General features: G+C 36.1%; 2 protein-coding genes across 2 annotated transcripts in view; both read right to left on the reverse strand.

Moving 5' to 3' along the window:
- Nucleotides 1-5,017, reverse strand: part of LOC110106286 (protein WEAK CHLOROPLAST MOVEMENT UNDER BLUE LIGHT 1) — a 5,250-nt gene extending 233 nt beyond the window's left edge. The window contains exons 1-4 of the mRNA XM_028697905.1: nt 4,842-5,017; nt 3,561-3,856; nt 2,622-2,975; nt 1-1,827 (exon numbers count right to left, since the gene is read on the reverse strand). Coding sequence (XP_028553738.1) covers nt 1-1,827; nt 2,622-2,975; nt 3,561-3,845 — 2,466 coding nt within the window. The 5' untranslated portion in view covers nt 3,846-3,856; nt 4,842-5,017. The remainder of the gene's footprint in view (nt 1,828-2,621; nt 2,976-3,560; nt 3,857-4,841) is intronic.
- A 5,150-nt stretch (nt 5,018-10,167) lies between these two features.
- On the reverse strand, nt 10,168-13,086 carry LOC110106284 (alpha-amylase isozyme 3D). Its single transcript, XM_020836129.2, has 5 exons — nt 12,971-13,086; nt 12,742-12,874; nt 11,081-11,886; nt 10,521-10,766; nt 10,168-10,336 (listed from the first exon to the last, which is right to left on the reverse strand). The coding sequence occupies exons 1-5, from the start codon at nt 13,064-13,066 to the stop codon at nt 10,331-10,333; spliced, it is 1,287 nt and encodes a 428-aa protein (XP_020691788.1). The 5' UTR covers nt 13,067-13,086; the 3' UTR covers nt 10,168-10,330.
- Between the last annotated feature and the right edge of the window lie 3,139 nt (nt 13,087-16,225).

Consider the following 16,225-nt stretch of genomic DNA (forward strand, 5'->3'; position numbering starts at 1 on the left):
CTGAGCTCTCTTCCTGGCCAAGAACATGATTATTCGTGGGAAGAATGATTTTTTCCTTCTTGGTCTCTCCTCAGTCACAGAAGCATCCACTTCACTGACTGAATAACATCTGTTCGGATTTGGAGTTGAGTTTACACGAAGAGCAATTGAAGCTGGATCTGAGCCGTTTATGTCTCTGCTGTCATCAAAGCTCTTCCAGTAGTGGCGTACGCTCATAGACTGGTCTTTAGAAGAAGCAGAAGCTTCATTGGCCTTCCTTCGCTGCTCATTCTCAGTTCTCCATTCTCTCAGTTCCTGCTCCATGTTCAGCTTCCCTTTTATAGCCTTCTCAGCCTTTTCAGTCGCATCTCTCAATGCCTCCTTCCTCTCTTTGATCTCCTTATAAGAAGCTTCCAACTTTTCTCTGCTCATTGATTCTGTTTTTTTGGCATCCTTAATCAGGTCCACCGCCGCGATCACCATCTCATTTGCAAACCTCTCAGCCTCATTAGCTCTCTTGCTAAGGGCATAATATTCTTCAAGATGAATGGTCATTACATCTTCGTAGGAAACCTGCTCACTCTCCTGCACAGCTTTGATTGCATCAAGTGACAATTTTTCAGAGGACTTGGCAGCTTCAATCTCTTTCAATACTGCTTGAAGCCTGAGCTCCATTGTGCTTGCGCTAGTCTTAGCTAGCTCTAGCTCTTCCGTGGCTCTGATTAGTTCTTGGCTTGCAGAATTAGCTTTGGATTTGGCCTGATCGGCTTCCTCAGTTTTGTCTAACAGCTCATATGGTAAATCTCTCATCTCTTCATGGGATGTCTTCTGCTTCGCGTGAACTTCCTCCTGTTCATCTTGGTTCATTTCCAAGTTGGCTTGAAGAGAAGAAATTGTCATAACTGACATCTTTTCCTTTTCCTTAAGGGAAGCCAAGCTGCTAGTTTCTTTTTCCAGTTCAGACTTGAGTGAATATGCTGCAATTCTCAGGCAATTTACTTCATCCTTCGCCTTCTGAATGCTAGCCTTCACTTCTTCAAGTTCATTCTTTGCTGCCGTTAGTACTGCTTCTTCAGTTTCTGGCTGCGCTAACTTTTGCTTCTCCTCTTGAACAATTTCAGCTTCCTGGCTGAGTTTTGTTGGCACATATGCAGCCAGCTCCCATTTCAGAGAGCTCAGAAGAGTAGATTCGGAATCCAACTTCAGCTTAAGATCATTCACAACAGAAAGCTTTTCTTCTAGAGAATGCAGCTTCTCCTGCGATTGCTTCATCTGCTTCTCCCAATTGTGAGTCTCCTGCTCCCTTTCCATTACTGCATCGAGCCTTTGCTCTTCTGCTTTGAGATGTGATGCATTTGCCGACTCGACCGCCTCCTTTGCACTTATGAGCTCAATTGTGAGCTTGTCAACTGTTTTCTCAACCTCTTTTGAGGCCAGTACAGCCTCCTCAGCTTTCTTAGCAGCAACATCCTTTTCTTTGATCAACTGATCACATTCTCTCCTCAATGTACTAAGCACAGCTTCCAAAGATTTCAGCTCATTATCTGCTTCCAAGTACCTATTTCTTGCTACTTGAACCAGTTCCTTGGCTGCCACACTGTCCTCATCGCTAATTCCTTGTTCAATCTCTTTCACACGGAGTTGGGCCAATTCAGAGTCCTGTTGTGCCTGAGACTCCTCAATCTGAGCCTTCTCAAGTTCAAGTTTCAGCTCTTCTAATTGCTTCTTAGTCATTTCAAGCTCTTGAAGCACCCTTGACTTCGCATCTTCAGCTTCTTCAACTTGTTTTAAGTAAAGAGGCACTTCTTGCTCTGCCTTCTCAAGCTCTAGCTCAAAGTTCTTGTTCCTCTATACATATTAAACAAGAAAGTTACACAAAGTTACATGTTAGGTTTGTTACAACAAGAGCCTAAATTCAAAAAATACATGTTAGGTTGTTATTTCTATGCTTGGAGTAATGCGCAGCTGCTGTATGTACTTCACACTTGGGACATTTTTATTTCTTCACTTCATGAAATATAGGCTTCGTTTTGAACGACTTTTTTACTGCTTCTTAAAGGGAACTTTAGAATAAAAATTTAATTTTTATTCAAAAATTTCCTTTAAGAAGCAATAAAAAGCCATCCCAAACGAAACTATAGATTCATACTCTAATATATACGTAAATGGCATAGCTATGACATTTTAAATCAAAAGATTAATATATGACTCTGCGTATTCTACATCTACTTATTATACTTCATATATCCCCAAACATGAAATTTCATAACATTTTAGACAACAATATGGTTTTCAGATGAATCTAAGAAAGGTCAACTGCTTACTTTATATTCTTTAGGTTGTTAGAGTTGTGGCTTTTCCTATAGCCATGAACTTCTTTAAATAAGCCTTTGTTAAGTTGTTTTTGCCAGTCCAAATATTAGAAAAAGGCATTTCTCTGTTCAGTTTACATTTTTCAGCTAATTTCCTTTTTTTCTTCAAGAAGCCGAACAGAGCTTCTTCTTTAAGCTCTGGTGTTCAAACGCTTGATCTGATTTTTCATTTTGGTATCAGAGCCACCTTCCTATTCTTGCATTGTTTCCGATCTTTTTTCTTCCTCAACTCCATTTTTTCTTCTTCTTCATTCGCACGGCCCTCCTCACCGGAGATCCACATGGAAGAACGAAGTTCTTGGAGCCAAGAAGATCCGATCTAGATGAAGCAAGGATCGACGGAAGTGCTATAATTCGTGTAGAGGTGAGATCGCTGGAGGCGTGAGGTTGGCGAAGAGCAGGACACGCAGAGGTGATCGTGCTGGGCTGTGTGAGCCGGAGGTGCTCACGGGAACAGTAGGCGCACGGTGGTGTTGCACACGGAGGCTGGCCGGAGACGGGCCGGAGGTGAACGTGGTGCGAGAAAGAGGCGTGAGGCGTGCAAGGGCGCTGGACCAGCGAGCGGCTGGGCGCGGAGAAAGCACGGGAGGAGGCTGCTCGGGATTTCGCCGGAGAGAGCTGTGGCTGTATTAACGGTTTTTTGAACCGTTAAGCAGCAAAGCAGCACGCCGAGGATCTGCATGTGTTGAGGAGCAAAGCACAGAGGTCTTTTCTTTAAGATCTTGATTTCTTCGTCATGTCGATGCAAAGGCTGGAGATCGACAAGTTCAAGGGCGAGAACGATTTTAGTCTATGGAGGATCAAGATGAAGGCGCTTTTGGTTCATCAAGGCCTTTCCGATGCAATCTTTGAAGAGAATTTAGCTGCAATCACCGATAGAGCCAAGGCGAGAGAAATCCAATTAAAAGCGCACAGTATCATCCTTCTCTCTATCGGTGACGAAGTCTTAAGAGAGGTTGCTGAAGAAGACACGGCATTGAAGGTATGGAGGAAGCTAGAATCAATTTATATGAAAAAGTCTCTTACAAATAGATTGTTGTTGAAGAAACAATTGTATACACTCCAAATGGAAGAAAATCAAGAACTCCGGAAGCATTTGGACGATTTCAATAAATTGATTCTTGACCTCAGAAATGTGGATGTGAAGATTGACGAAGAAGATCAAGGGATCATACTCCTCAGCTCTCTACCGAAGACGTATGAAATGACAGATTGAAACGGTGCTGCTGTGTCGATAAGGGACCTGTTCGGATCAATGAGTTTTGTCGAAGAATCGGGTAATTCTGGTTCTGATGATTGGCTCCAGTAACCATGCTTGTTGGTTGATAAATCTTGATGAGCAGTATTAAGGCCATTGTTGGTGTTTAGAGGGTCGATTGTTGCTCTCACACCATCCAATGCTTCTGAGTTTCCATTGCTTGAATCTAAAGATGCTGAAGGAGAAGGGAAAAATTCTATAGAGACATTTTCTTGTTGATTTTTTGTTTCCTCCATTGTTTTGATTTCTGAAATAAAATTCAACAATGGATGTTATTATTTTTAACAATCATTGCAATATGACACAATAATATACACTAAAGAAAAATCGCACATTACAGGTGGATTTTTTTGGCGGCTTTCCTGCGGTCTATTTTCCAGCGGCCTTCCGGCGGTTTACAACGAAAATATGTTCGACTATTTTTTTTTTGTGCAGATTTTCTGGTGATTGTCCAGCGGTGATCCGGCGAAAAGTGACACTTTTAACACTTTTGTCCTTCCGATAAACTGGTTTTGGGCTTTGAAGCATACTCACTTCGAATCTCACAACAGGCGGGGAGCCAAGCTAGTGGACAGGATGCGGGCAGCCTAGCAGGCAGCACAGGAGGGCAGTGGGTAGCGTGGGAGGCAGCTAGGGAAGTTGGCAGCACGGGAGTCAGCCAGGAGGGCAGCGGGTAGCACAGGCGGGCGGGGAGTCGAGCGGCTTCATTTTTTTAATATTTTTTTTTTAAATTTTTCAGGAGCTACAGTCGCCAGAAATAAACCGCCGGAAAGCCCTTGAAAAATCCCATTACTGTTGAAACTGCCGGAAATTCGCCAGTTTTGTTGGAAAAACCACCGGTAATGATAAATTTTCTAGAGTTTATTCTAAGAAAAGAAGAATCCACTATATCAATCATCTTAAAACAAATCCTATAAGTACAAAAATCAATCATAATCACATCTAATAAGATAACCTTAACACAAATTTTGTCCTTTGTCTCATTAAACAACAAGAATAAATTGTATATTTAATGCTACAGTAGCAGAGTTAACGACATTCCAAGCTTTTGTATCAAACAATTTAACTATAAACCATTTAAAATCTGTGAATGAAGCAAGGCGCTTCCTTGGCGGATCTTACAGAAATGCCTTCCCAACTAAAAAAGAAATTACAAAATGTGCATGTTTTCTTCAACTGATTCGACGAAAGTTAGGGCATTTATGCAATTAAAGAAGAGAAATAAGCCTTACAAATATGCTTTTCCAGGTATAATTTCTTCACCTTCTCTCTGCCCGTTGTTTTCTGCAAGTGAGGAAATGAAGAGGATTATAAGAGAGAAGGAAGAGAAAGGGAAGAAGAAGCCGTGGAGAGGAGAGGAGAGGAAATCCGAAATCCTTCACTGTCTAAACATTCTCTTCTTATTTTATCCTTTTGTTTCTTTGTTCATATATATTTTCTTATTAAAATTGTTTTATCGTACTATTTTTTTCTTGCCATCTTTTATCTAATTTTAGATATTTGCTTATTTGTATTAAATTTTTACGTGAGGTGGGGGAAGAGCGAGCTGCGTGGACCACTCAATCCATGGATTCAGAATAAATTGATAGCACTGGCGCTCCCAAATTTTAGTCTTTTCTTGCCTGTAATTTTTTTTCTTGAACAAATTCAGGCTGTGTAATCTCTGCTTGAAAATGGTTTTTTGTGTGCCTCATTGGTAGGATCAGCCTCATAATAGTAATAGAATGGGGAAGTGGAAAATGGGTTAATTTTAATGTGTTATAGGCTTTGTTTGAGCTAAGTTAAAATTGTCTTTTTTATTTGATTTGAAATAAAATGGATGTAATATAAAGTATAAAAAGGGTGATGATAGGTGGCTGATATTGATGGTTCTGGTGGCTAGCGGCGAAAGTTGACGGCTGGTGATTGTGGTGGTTGCATCTTTAGCAGTCGGCGATGGTGTGGTGGGTGATGCTACTCGGCGACGATCGGTGGTGTTGCTCGGCGGTGATGGGTTGCGGTGTTGGCCGGAGCCAGTGACGAGCGGCAAAGTTGGACGTCTTTGGTGGTTGGTGGGGGCCTGTAGCGGCGTAAGATGGGCCACATAGTTATAGTTGAAATGAAACATTGATTTCAATTTGAAATAATTATAGACTTGAAGTTTGTCTTATGATTTTTTTAGCTTAATATTATAGATCATTATCATATTGTTATTTGACAATTCAGTTATTTATTTTTTTAAAGAAATTTTGTGATAATTTTTTTATATAAAAAATAATTATATCAAGATATCTATAAGATACAACATAATGAACTTCAAAACTTTTGAATATTTATCAAATTTAATGCATTAAGAATATTATGTATAGCATTAAGGTTAACAATGTATATGATATCCTGAATTTCATTACTCTTAATATAAATCAATAGGCTTAATTTAAAACAAATTATGATCATTCACATGAGGATATTCAATACAATATTTTGTCATTTTACAATCAGATCATTTGAATGTGGTAATTCTGTAAGAAAAAAATTTGCAATGCTGATTATAATTTTCAAAACCTTTTTTTTACTAATAATCTCACAATTAACTCTTCATAGCTACAAACATCCCAAATGGACTCTATTATACTATTTTTCTACTACAAAATAAATTTATGTATGATTGATCAATTTTACCATTAGTTTTTCATATATTTTTTTTATTTATGAGGGTACTCAGACCTTAAGAAGGCAAACCTTGCAAAGAAAAAAAAACAAGGCTTTGGAATATTTAAACTATAAATTAATTTAAAACTAAACCAAAATCAAAATTTTTTGTTTGATGGTTTTAAACGTCATCTATTAAAAGTTAAACTAATATTGAGTGGAAATATGATCATCCTCTTCTTTATTAGGATGGTGGTGCTGTTGGTTTTGTGTCTACTGATGTGGTTCCGGTTGGGATTGAGGCGGAACTTCTGCTTCTGGGTACAGAGGAAGTTCTTCCGATTGCAAACAGTTTAGTTGAGGTGCATGTGACTGAGGTGGATACACATGTGATGGCTAACTGTGTGGGAAATTCCTCTGGTTTGGAGATTAGGGACCAGACTAATTGGTTGATTGACTCGTCGGATGTTGACTCGGAGTCTGAATCTCTTGAGACCGATCATGATTTTGCTCTGGTGCATACTTCAAATGTTGCCACTCGAGGGAAATTTTGGGGGAGAGGTCGACGTAGAAGATGAATTCTCGTATCGTTATTTGGTTTTTCTTGCTGATTCTTCCTTGGGTAACTTCGGCTTTTCTGTTCGTTTTGCTGATTCGTGAGGTTAGAGCAATGATGGGGTCGGGGCTCGCGTCCCGGTCGTGTTTGCTGGTGGCAACCGTTGGTGTGGATGGACGTTTCTACACTTTACTGGAGGGTCCGTGCGGGACGTCTTGGACGCTGGAAGCCCTGACTAATTTCTGAGCTCTCTTTTAGCTTTTTTTATCTCTGTTGTTTGGTCTTCTCTTTTGCTAGTTTGTTTTTTTATTACTTTTGTTGTTGTAACCTCTTTTTGACTTATTTATAATATTCTGGTTGGATTAAAAAAAAAAAAAAGATTTGCGAGAGGATGAATGATTATATAACTTTAAAAGAAATAGGAATTTGCATGTACAACACTTAAAATTTTTCTTATTCATATGTTTAACACTTAAACCTCAATATTTATATACTCTAACATCTTATCTCCATTAGCTTATCCTAGTGAGTTCCATCACGACTTCCTGCATCTGCACCATCGATATCTTGCCCTAGCGAGCTCTGTCGCGCTTTCCTTTTTTGATGCCATAATGGGTTTCCCTAGCGTGCTTTGTCACGGCTTCTTACACCGAGGTTATCATTGCCTTGTCTTAGCAAGTTTCATTGCAATTTCTTTTTTCCTATGCTTGTGTCGTCGATGCCTTGCCCTAGTGAGTTGTATCACGAGCAGGGAGCTCCATCCAATGATATAGACAAAAGCGATAGAATTAGCAGTGTGAGAAGATAGGACCTACTACATATAAGCGCATGGGAGATGAAATTTTAATTAAATGATATTTTTTTAATATTTGAAAAGTTAAGTATTATGTGAATGAACAATTAACTCTGGACATTACATATGTAAATCAAAGGTATTGACTATTGAGTGTTGCGTTAAATCACCCTAAAAAGATATATATGATGAGGCAAATATGTGCATGATTGCATGAATGCCAATTACACTATTCTAAAAAGATCATATTTCTCTAAATACTGTTTTACAAACTTCATGAACTTTGATCTTATTATAAATATATCTTTTATAAAGAGAACACTACTTATCAACTATCTCTCTGTATCAATAATTTTGAAAAATGAACAGAAAAATATATATAAAGAAAGAAATATTTAGATTCAAGTAGAAAACTTTGGATGGGTAAAACATCATCAACATAGGAGAAGCATTCACTAAGCCCTAAAATTTACACAAGAGAAGAGTGATAGCTCACATAACCACAAGACCCCTAATTACATGTATATAAATATGTTGGTATAAATAATGAATATTATTAGGGAGGGTTTGCCTCTCTTTCCATATGTCCAATCCCTTCGCCATCACCACATATCTTTCAAAAAATTCTCATAATTGTACTTAGACAACATATGTTGCATCTTGAGCTTAATTTCTAACTTGAGCCCAACGAAATTCGGGTTGATGATATGTTGGTCAATAAATTCATCTTGATATAAAATTTACATCAAAATATTCTTCACAAACATCTTATTTTCTTATTTAGTATAATTTTTTATAGATTTCACATCTACCACGACAAATTCAATGGCTAGGCATTAGCCTTTTTAGAAAATCTTTAATTTATAATAAGAAAAGAAACATATTGTCACGCCCCAGAATTTAATTTGAAATAGTTATTTCTTTTATCTTTTAATAACATCATCATTTTATTCAGAAAAAAACATACAAAATTCAATAACTTCTATTTTATTAGGTGAAATTCTAAAATGTCACAGTCAAAATCTCCAGAATAATCATTACAATATCATATAAAACGTTAAGCAATAAAAGTTCAATAAATTTGGGGGAAAATGCAATAAAATCAGTTCTGGGGAGAATCAAATAGTTTAAATTAAAATTTTTGAAAAATAGATATAGGATTAGAATCGCCTACCTAGATCTGAACATTTTTTGTAAAAATGATAAAGCGAACCAGAGACCAAAAATCCAAATTTATCTTTCTCTCCATTGCGTTGTCATTCAAACAGGAATTTTGATTTTTCTACTTTCAATTATTTCAAAAATTCAGATTGTTACACAAGCTACCAATTCAAACAAGGCCAAATATTTAAAATAATGTCTTAATGTATAAAATTATGAAAACACACACTTGATTGAATTTTTTTAAAGTAGACCCCAATTAAAATCTCTCTCTAGAAAATCTCAGCTAGGGCTCATTTAGACTTCATTTGGCTATCAATTGTTGATTAAATTGATTGCATCAAGAAGTTGTTGTGGAAAAGAAAATTTTAAAGCTATTGTGGTTGAATTTGATGGTGTTTGAATTACATGATTTGTGTATGTTGTTTGAAACTCAAAACATTTTATATATTTTCATATTTCTTTCAATTTCTCTTCATTCAGTAAAATTTTCCATTGCTCTATAATTATTTATCCATCTTGTTTGTTTTTCAGGATCTCTAAGTTAGGAAGATTATTGGTGGACATGAATATGTCAAACCTTGTGAAGTTTATTGCTTGATGAATGATGTCCCCCTTCTATCTTCTTTTCCATCAAACGATTTCATAAATTTAGCATTATCATTTAGGTAATCCTTCACCACCCAAGCATTGGGATTTTATTATTATTCCTTCATCTCTGTATAAATTTAAGTGTAATACATTATATGTGAGCTCAATAAATGTTATGGGTGCCTTTTCCTTCTAATATGTCACAACATGGTTAATTGACGCAATTATATTCCACACAAAACTAACAGTGGAATCAAAATCACTTAGGACCTACTCATGATTGTGCAACAATGTCGATCAAGTATATATAGAAATTACGCATCACAAAGAAATTTTTTGATCCATTTTACAATTTGTTAGCATCTCAAGTCTTAGGTTTCGTTTGGGACGGTTTTCTTACTGCTTCTTAAAGCGGCTTTCTAGTACTTTCTAATTTTTGTACTAAAAGCCGCTTTAAAAAACAGTAAAAAAGCCGTCCCAAGGCTTCGTTTGGGACGGCTTTTTCATTGCTTCTTAAAGCAACTTTCTAGTACAAAATTTTTATTTTTTGTGTTAGAAAGCTGCTTTAAGAAGCAGTGAAAAAGCCGCCCCAAACGAAGCCTTAGTCAAAATTATGTGCAAGTTAGAAATATAACCGAGTTTTTTTGTTTTTTGTTTTATATATCTAATTGGAGCCATGACAATTAGTTTTCTTTGATTTTAGCTTAATGGGTTACGGTGCTAATAGGGCAACTTATTTTCTTCAAATCAGTTTATTCAAATTGCTGAATGGATTACATTTCAGGTTACTATAAAGAACGTTTCTCTATTAAAAAAGAGTTCCGTAGTAACTATCAAATCAGAGATTTTTATACCTTATTACTTGGCTGGAAATTATCACAGCAATTTATCATACAAACCTTCTGATTACTTAGAAATTATAATAAACAAGCTGCCTTTATTTTAGCTGCTCTTGCAATATATACAAGATTATTATTGGCCATGATTGCTTACATTTGTTAGCATAATAGCACATATTGTATTTATCCCACATGTACACTCTCCCTTTTCTCTTTCTCTTTTACACTTATATAAGTCCTGTAACCAATACTCTGAAACATCAATAATAATATACAAATTCATCTTCTCTGTTTCCCTTCCTCTGTCCGCTTTCTTGCCCTGCTCCGTTTCTCACAACATTTTCTCCCACACAGCGTAATTATTACCAGAGGTTGCTAATTTGAAATTAGAAGGAACAAGATTCCCAACATCATATCTTGATCCAATCTTCGCTATAATCTTCTCATCAATGGCTGCCATATACAGATCGCTGTCATGAGCTATTATTCGCAGGTTGCTACTTGGGTTTATCCCGTTCCTGGTTCTTATAGCTGCAAGCTTGCTTATCTCGTCCTTCAGTCCCCACAGGAAAATATGATCATAGAACTGCAAAAATAGAAGAGCTGTTAATGGTAGCTATTCCAAGCAGGAAAAAAAAAAAAAACAAATTGGGTTAGGATAGCTCATAAAACTGTTGGAGTTGCTTCTAAATGAAGCTTAAGGTTTCGTTTGGGATGGCTTTCTTACTGCTTCTTAAAGTAGTTTTTTAGAATAAAATCTTAATTTTTGCATTAGAGAGCCGCTTTAAGAAGCAGAAAAATGCCGTCCCAAACGAAGACTAAGTCTTGGCTAAATCTTGCAACTAAACAGAATACAATCATTGATGAATTTCAAGGATATTCAAAGAGATAGAAACTCACAATGGAAGGAATTCCTGGATGTGTAACAATATAAGCATATCCCTGCATTACTTTATCAGAAGGGAAAGGCCAAAGCTTCTGAGTAGAACCAGTATCATGATTATCAACAAAAGTGACTGCATTTCCAGGCAACCACCCAATCAACCCTGGCGCTTTCCCATTCACATCAATCAATCTCCATAGCTCTCCTTGCACTGCAGCTTGCAATATTCCCTTTGTAGTAAAATCAAACGCCGTAGCCTTCCCTCCAACACCATTCACCCAATTAACCAACTCCTGCCTATTCCCATCTTGATTGTAACTCAGCTTCCCATCTCCATCATAAGCCAAAGAGCTCCAAATCTCTGAAACCGCAAAGCTTGGCACCGTCTTCTCCAAATAGATCTTGGCCATGGCCGCCGAATACCCCTTGGCGAAGTCGAACCGCCAACCGTCGAAGCCGATGTCGGTTTTTAACCAATTCAGCCAATCTGAGAGTTCTTGCTGGACTCTTGGATTGAGATGGTCGATGTCAGGTGCCGGCGGGTAACCGGCGCCGGTGTCTGGGTTGCCAGTGCCATCAGAATAGGTGGTATCATCACTACATATCATGTGAGGTCCCCAGTCCAGACGAGTATCTGGTGTCCCTCCTTCAAAGATGCAGTATATGCCTCTTGAGTCTTGTTTCTCTGCAGTTCTGTGGTTTATGACAATATCAGCAATGCATTTGATACCTTGGTTATGGAAGGCTTGGATTAGGGACTTGAGGCCTGCTTGGTCACCATATTTTGAAACGTTTAGATCATATAGCCTTCCTGGCAAATAACCTGAGAAGGAATACAAGTTCTGTTGAGAAATATGTGAAATTTAATATTATAGGAAGTCAAGATTGATTGATGGCTACATTTTGTCATCATCACGATAGATTTCACTTTGATTTTGATTATGGACAGTTACATTCCAAATTTCTATAATACAACATAAAAATGATGCTCCTAAATGAAAAATTATGGCAGTTGAAACTATGTGAAAATCCTCAAAACATACCTTAATTAGGGTAATTGAAAGCTGGCTTGTGAACAAATTTACATAGCTTTCTATTTTCGTAAAATAAAAATTAGGCTCCACAACTTAGCAGTGAACAAGAAATATAGGTTTTGTTTGGGATGACTTTCTTATTGCTTCTTAAAATAACTTTTTAGTACAAATTTAAAAAATTTATGCTAAGAAGCTACTTTAAGAAACAGTAAGAAAGTCGTCCCAAACGAAGACATAATAAGAGAGAATCAACATAATAAAGCTAAGTGCTAAGGCTATTAGGGAGTACAGAATCAAATGGATATCATAGACCCATGGCAACTCTCTTTAAGTAATAATTAGTAATTACCACTATTTTTTCTTCCAAAGTTTTTCTTACTGCTTCTCATTCTTACCACTGTTTTTTATTTAGATTGAAAGAAAACAAAGGAAAATGGAATCTCAGTAATTTATGGTTTGATAAAGCATCTTCAGACTTCAGCCATAGATTTTAGTTTTTCAAAATTTATGGATTGATTTTACCCTAACATATCCTTCTGCCAACTTATTCAAGAATCAATAGCACTTTAAAGCCAATTATGCACCGAAGAAAAGACATTCAAGAAAAAAAAAAAAGAAAAAAAAGCAGAACAGATGGTCAAAACCTTGCTCAGAAACAGAATGAGAAGCAGGAGGAAGCCACACATGTGTAGCCCCAGAGGCAGCGATATCTGCTACTTGGGTTTTCAGTAAGTTATACCATCCTCCTTGTTGCTTCCATGATTCCCAATTGAAGCCCTGCGAACGAGCCAAAGTGAGCATGGCGACGATTCTGTAACGCATAATCTCCAACTGTTAGAGCTTCGAGTGATCGAAAATTACGCGCTTTCTTACCTGGAAAAGAATCTGTCCCAATCCTGAATGTGGAAAAACAGAGAGAAGAAGCAATGGAACCAAGGCTTGGAGAACATGAGTGTGAAAGTTCCTCATGTCTGTCCACTTTCTTCTGCCCGAACTCGCAAGTTATCCTTACATATATATATGGAACAGAGCTGGGGATAAGATACACTCGAGTTTTCAGGGACCACTGGAGAAGACTTTTTCAGTCTGATTTTTGCGTTTACATATGTTCAAACTTGAAAAAAATGTTCTTTTGATCTTTGCTTTTTGTCTTTGTCCGTTGAATAAAGATTTAGAAAAGCATTGCCAGCCAAATGAAAACCCGGTTTCAGACTTAATTTTTCTTTTAGGAACGGGATATCTATCGGTTGCCATCCCTGAAAGGTGCTTGACGGCGTAACTAACTCTCGGCTGATCTAGAAGAGTCACTCACCCCAGAAACCTCCTGACCCGCATTTGATTGGGCCCCACTTAAAAGTCGTTGCTGCTCGAGGGGAATCGAGCACGGGTTGGGGGTTGGCCCCAACCGTACTCGCCCACCAACCAAGCTAATCACCGATGGAACGGTTTCAGACTTCATAAGTTTAGGAGACTGGGTAATTGAAAAATTAATCAATATATTGCGTTCTAACTTATAGGTTTGAAGATGTTTAAATATTTGAATTATAAATATTGGCAATTGATATTATGTTTATTTAAATTTTATTTTCAATAAATTTATAATTTAATGAGTGCAGTTCGACAAGATGAATCTAATAATATCAAGAATTGTTTGATTAGAGCTGAAATGGGCATAAATCAGATACTGAGGAATATAAATAGAAATTTTCTTGAGGGCTCAAATGACTTCAAAATTTTATGTTTGGTCAAAATGACTAGAAATAAGATATTATCTATGAAGTCTAACGTCACTCAATTTTAATATTATTAATAAAATGGTTAGGAGATGAATTCAACTTTCTGGTTGTATTAACTCCTTGCAAAAAATAAGCAATATGTTGCATCCATAAATATCTATATTTAGCCCCTACTTCTAAACATTAGGGAGGAAACTTTTGGGTGAAAAATGTTCTGACTTGGAGTTTCATAGCCTCGGTAGTTGTTTGAAACCGCATTTTATTGTCTTTGAGATGTTGTCGGTGTGGCTTCTCTTATGCCTTTCTAATTGCTTGGTCTTCCTCTATGTAGAAGGATGGTCGCACCAACCATTTTTTTGTGATGCTAAAAAATTTAATTTGAAAGAATTATTATTTTATCTTTTAATGTGCAATAATCATAACTACCTAATTTTTTTTATCAATATAAATACTAGTTGTCATATATATATATATATATATCAACATTCATTTCCTCAAAAATCATATACACTACTCAGGATCTATACAATCATATAACAACTACTCTATCATGAATATAAAACAATAGCTAAAATAATAAGCACTTGAACTTGAAGGATCATTGTCAATCTCACACCATGCTCCCTTGTCCTGACATAAGATCATTTAACCATATATAATGACGTGAGATTATTTTGGAGAATTATTGTTTTATCATTTAATGTACAATAACCATGACTACATAATTTATTTTATCAATATAAATTCTAACCGACATCAATATAGGCATTATTATTCATTTTCCCAAAAATTATGTACAATACTCAGAATTTATACAATCATATAATAACTACTCTATCATAAATATAAAAGAATAGCTAAACTAATAAGCACTTGAACTTGAAAGGTCATTGTCAATCTCACCCCCATGCTTTCTTGCTCTGACCTGAGATCATTTAACCACATATAATAAACTAAAGAGCCAAAAAAGTAACCAAATCCTACAATTAAACTCAAAGCACACAACAAACGAGCAATATGCATGTTGGCAATCAAATCATAACAGAATCATTTACATGATCATAAATAAATACATAAATAATAAAACTCACATATGATAATAGTAAGGCATCAGTAGAGTCTGTAAGCAGTATAACAGTACGGTAGAGAAATCAGTAAAACAATACAATGAAATTTGTAACTTAGTACCTGTAACGCCCCAAGATCTAATTTGGAAAGAATTTCAAGCAATCCATCAATAATTTACCAGAGCTATCTATAACATCAATCAAACAGTCTAACAAAACTCTATAACATTTATAACATCAATGTACAAGTCGATTCAAACATCAAAAGATCATATACAATACTCAGGAGCTATACTATGAACTGACATCTATCCAGTACTGAGTACAAAAGAATCACTATAACCAAAAAGGACAAAAACTTGGAGATTCCTGATCAACCTCAATCTCTCGCTCCCTTGCCCTGACCTGAAAATATTAACCATATATAATGAGCTTCAAAAAAACTGTCAAAAATCACTTTACGACCTCTAAATCCTAACTTTTATTTTCTCTCTCATCACTTTTCTCTCTTATTTCTCTAATTTCATTCTCTATTAGCCGACATAATAAGGGAGAAAAGGGATTTATGGTTTAAGGTAATGGCTTAAGATATTTATAATAAATATCTTTAGAATTTAAATATAATTATGTAGATTATTTAATTTTAAATAAAAAGATTACATAAATCCTTTTATATCTTCAAATTTAGAGCTCTAAAAAATATAGAAAAATATCCATAAAATAATCCATCATCTTTAAAAATTTTTGGTGACATCAGTTTATAAAACGTACACCCGATTGTCCTAAAATCACAACTTATGCCTATATGCATTAATTTCTTAAGGATTCATATTAATGCCCAAAAATAGAAAAATTTAGTGTAATTAAAGCACTACAATATATATATTATGACGAAGACGGTTTGTAATTTAGACTTATAATGACTAAAAAAAAAAATTATTTGATTGGGCCAAAACATGAGTTATTACATTTATAGTGCTTACCTTCAATTCTATTCGTTGTTGATTGTTGGTGATCGGTGCTAGTGCCTTTTGTTACCCATCCATCGTCAGTTATCATCTATTGAAGCCAACATATAACATCTTCCACCTTCGAGGGATGCTAGCAACCTTCTTCATTATTTTCCAATATTCTCCGAGAAGATGAACCCAATCACACTAAATTCAGTTCAATCCAAGTCTAAGTGATCCCAAATCAAAGGATCAAAATCGACTTGAAAGCTTTAAAACATTAATTGTGTAACCAAATAATATTTGAACTGAACGGTTCAATGAGAAGAATCCAACGAGCTCATTATCACTCAATTTTGACATCTCTAGAGCATT

The sequence above is a fragment of the Dendrobium catenatum genome, unplaced genomic scaffold (assembly GCF_001605985.2).
Source record: "Dendrobium catenatum unplaced genomic scaffold, ASM160598v2 fragScaff_scaffold_1021, whole genome shotgun sequence".
NCBI lineage: Eukaryota > Viridiplantae > Streptophyta > Magnoliopsida > Asparagales > Orchidaceae > Dendrobium > Dendrobium catenatum.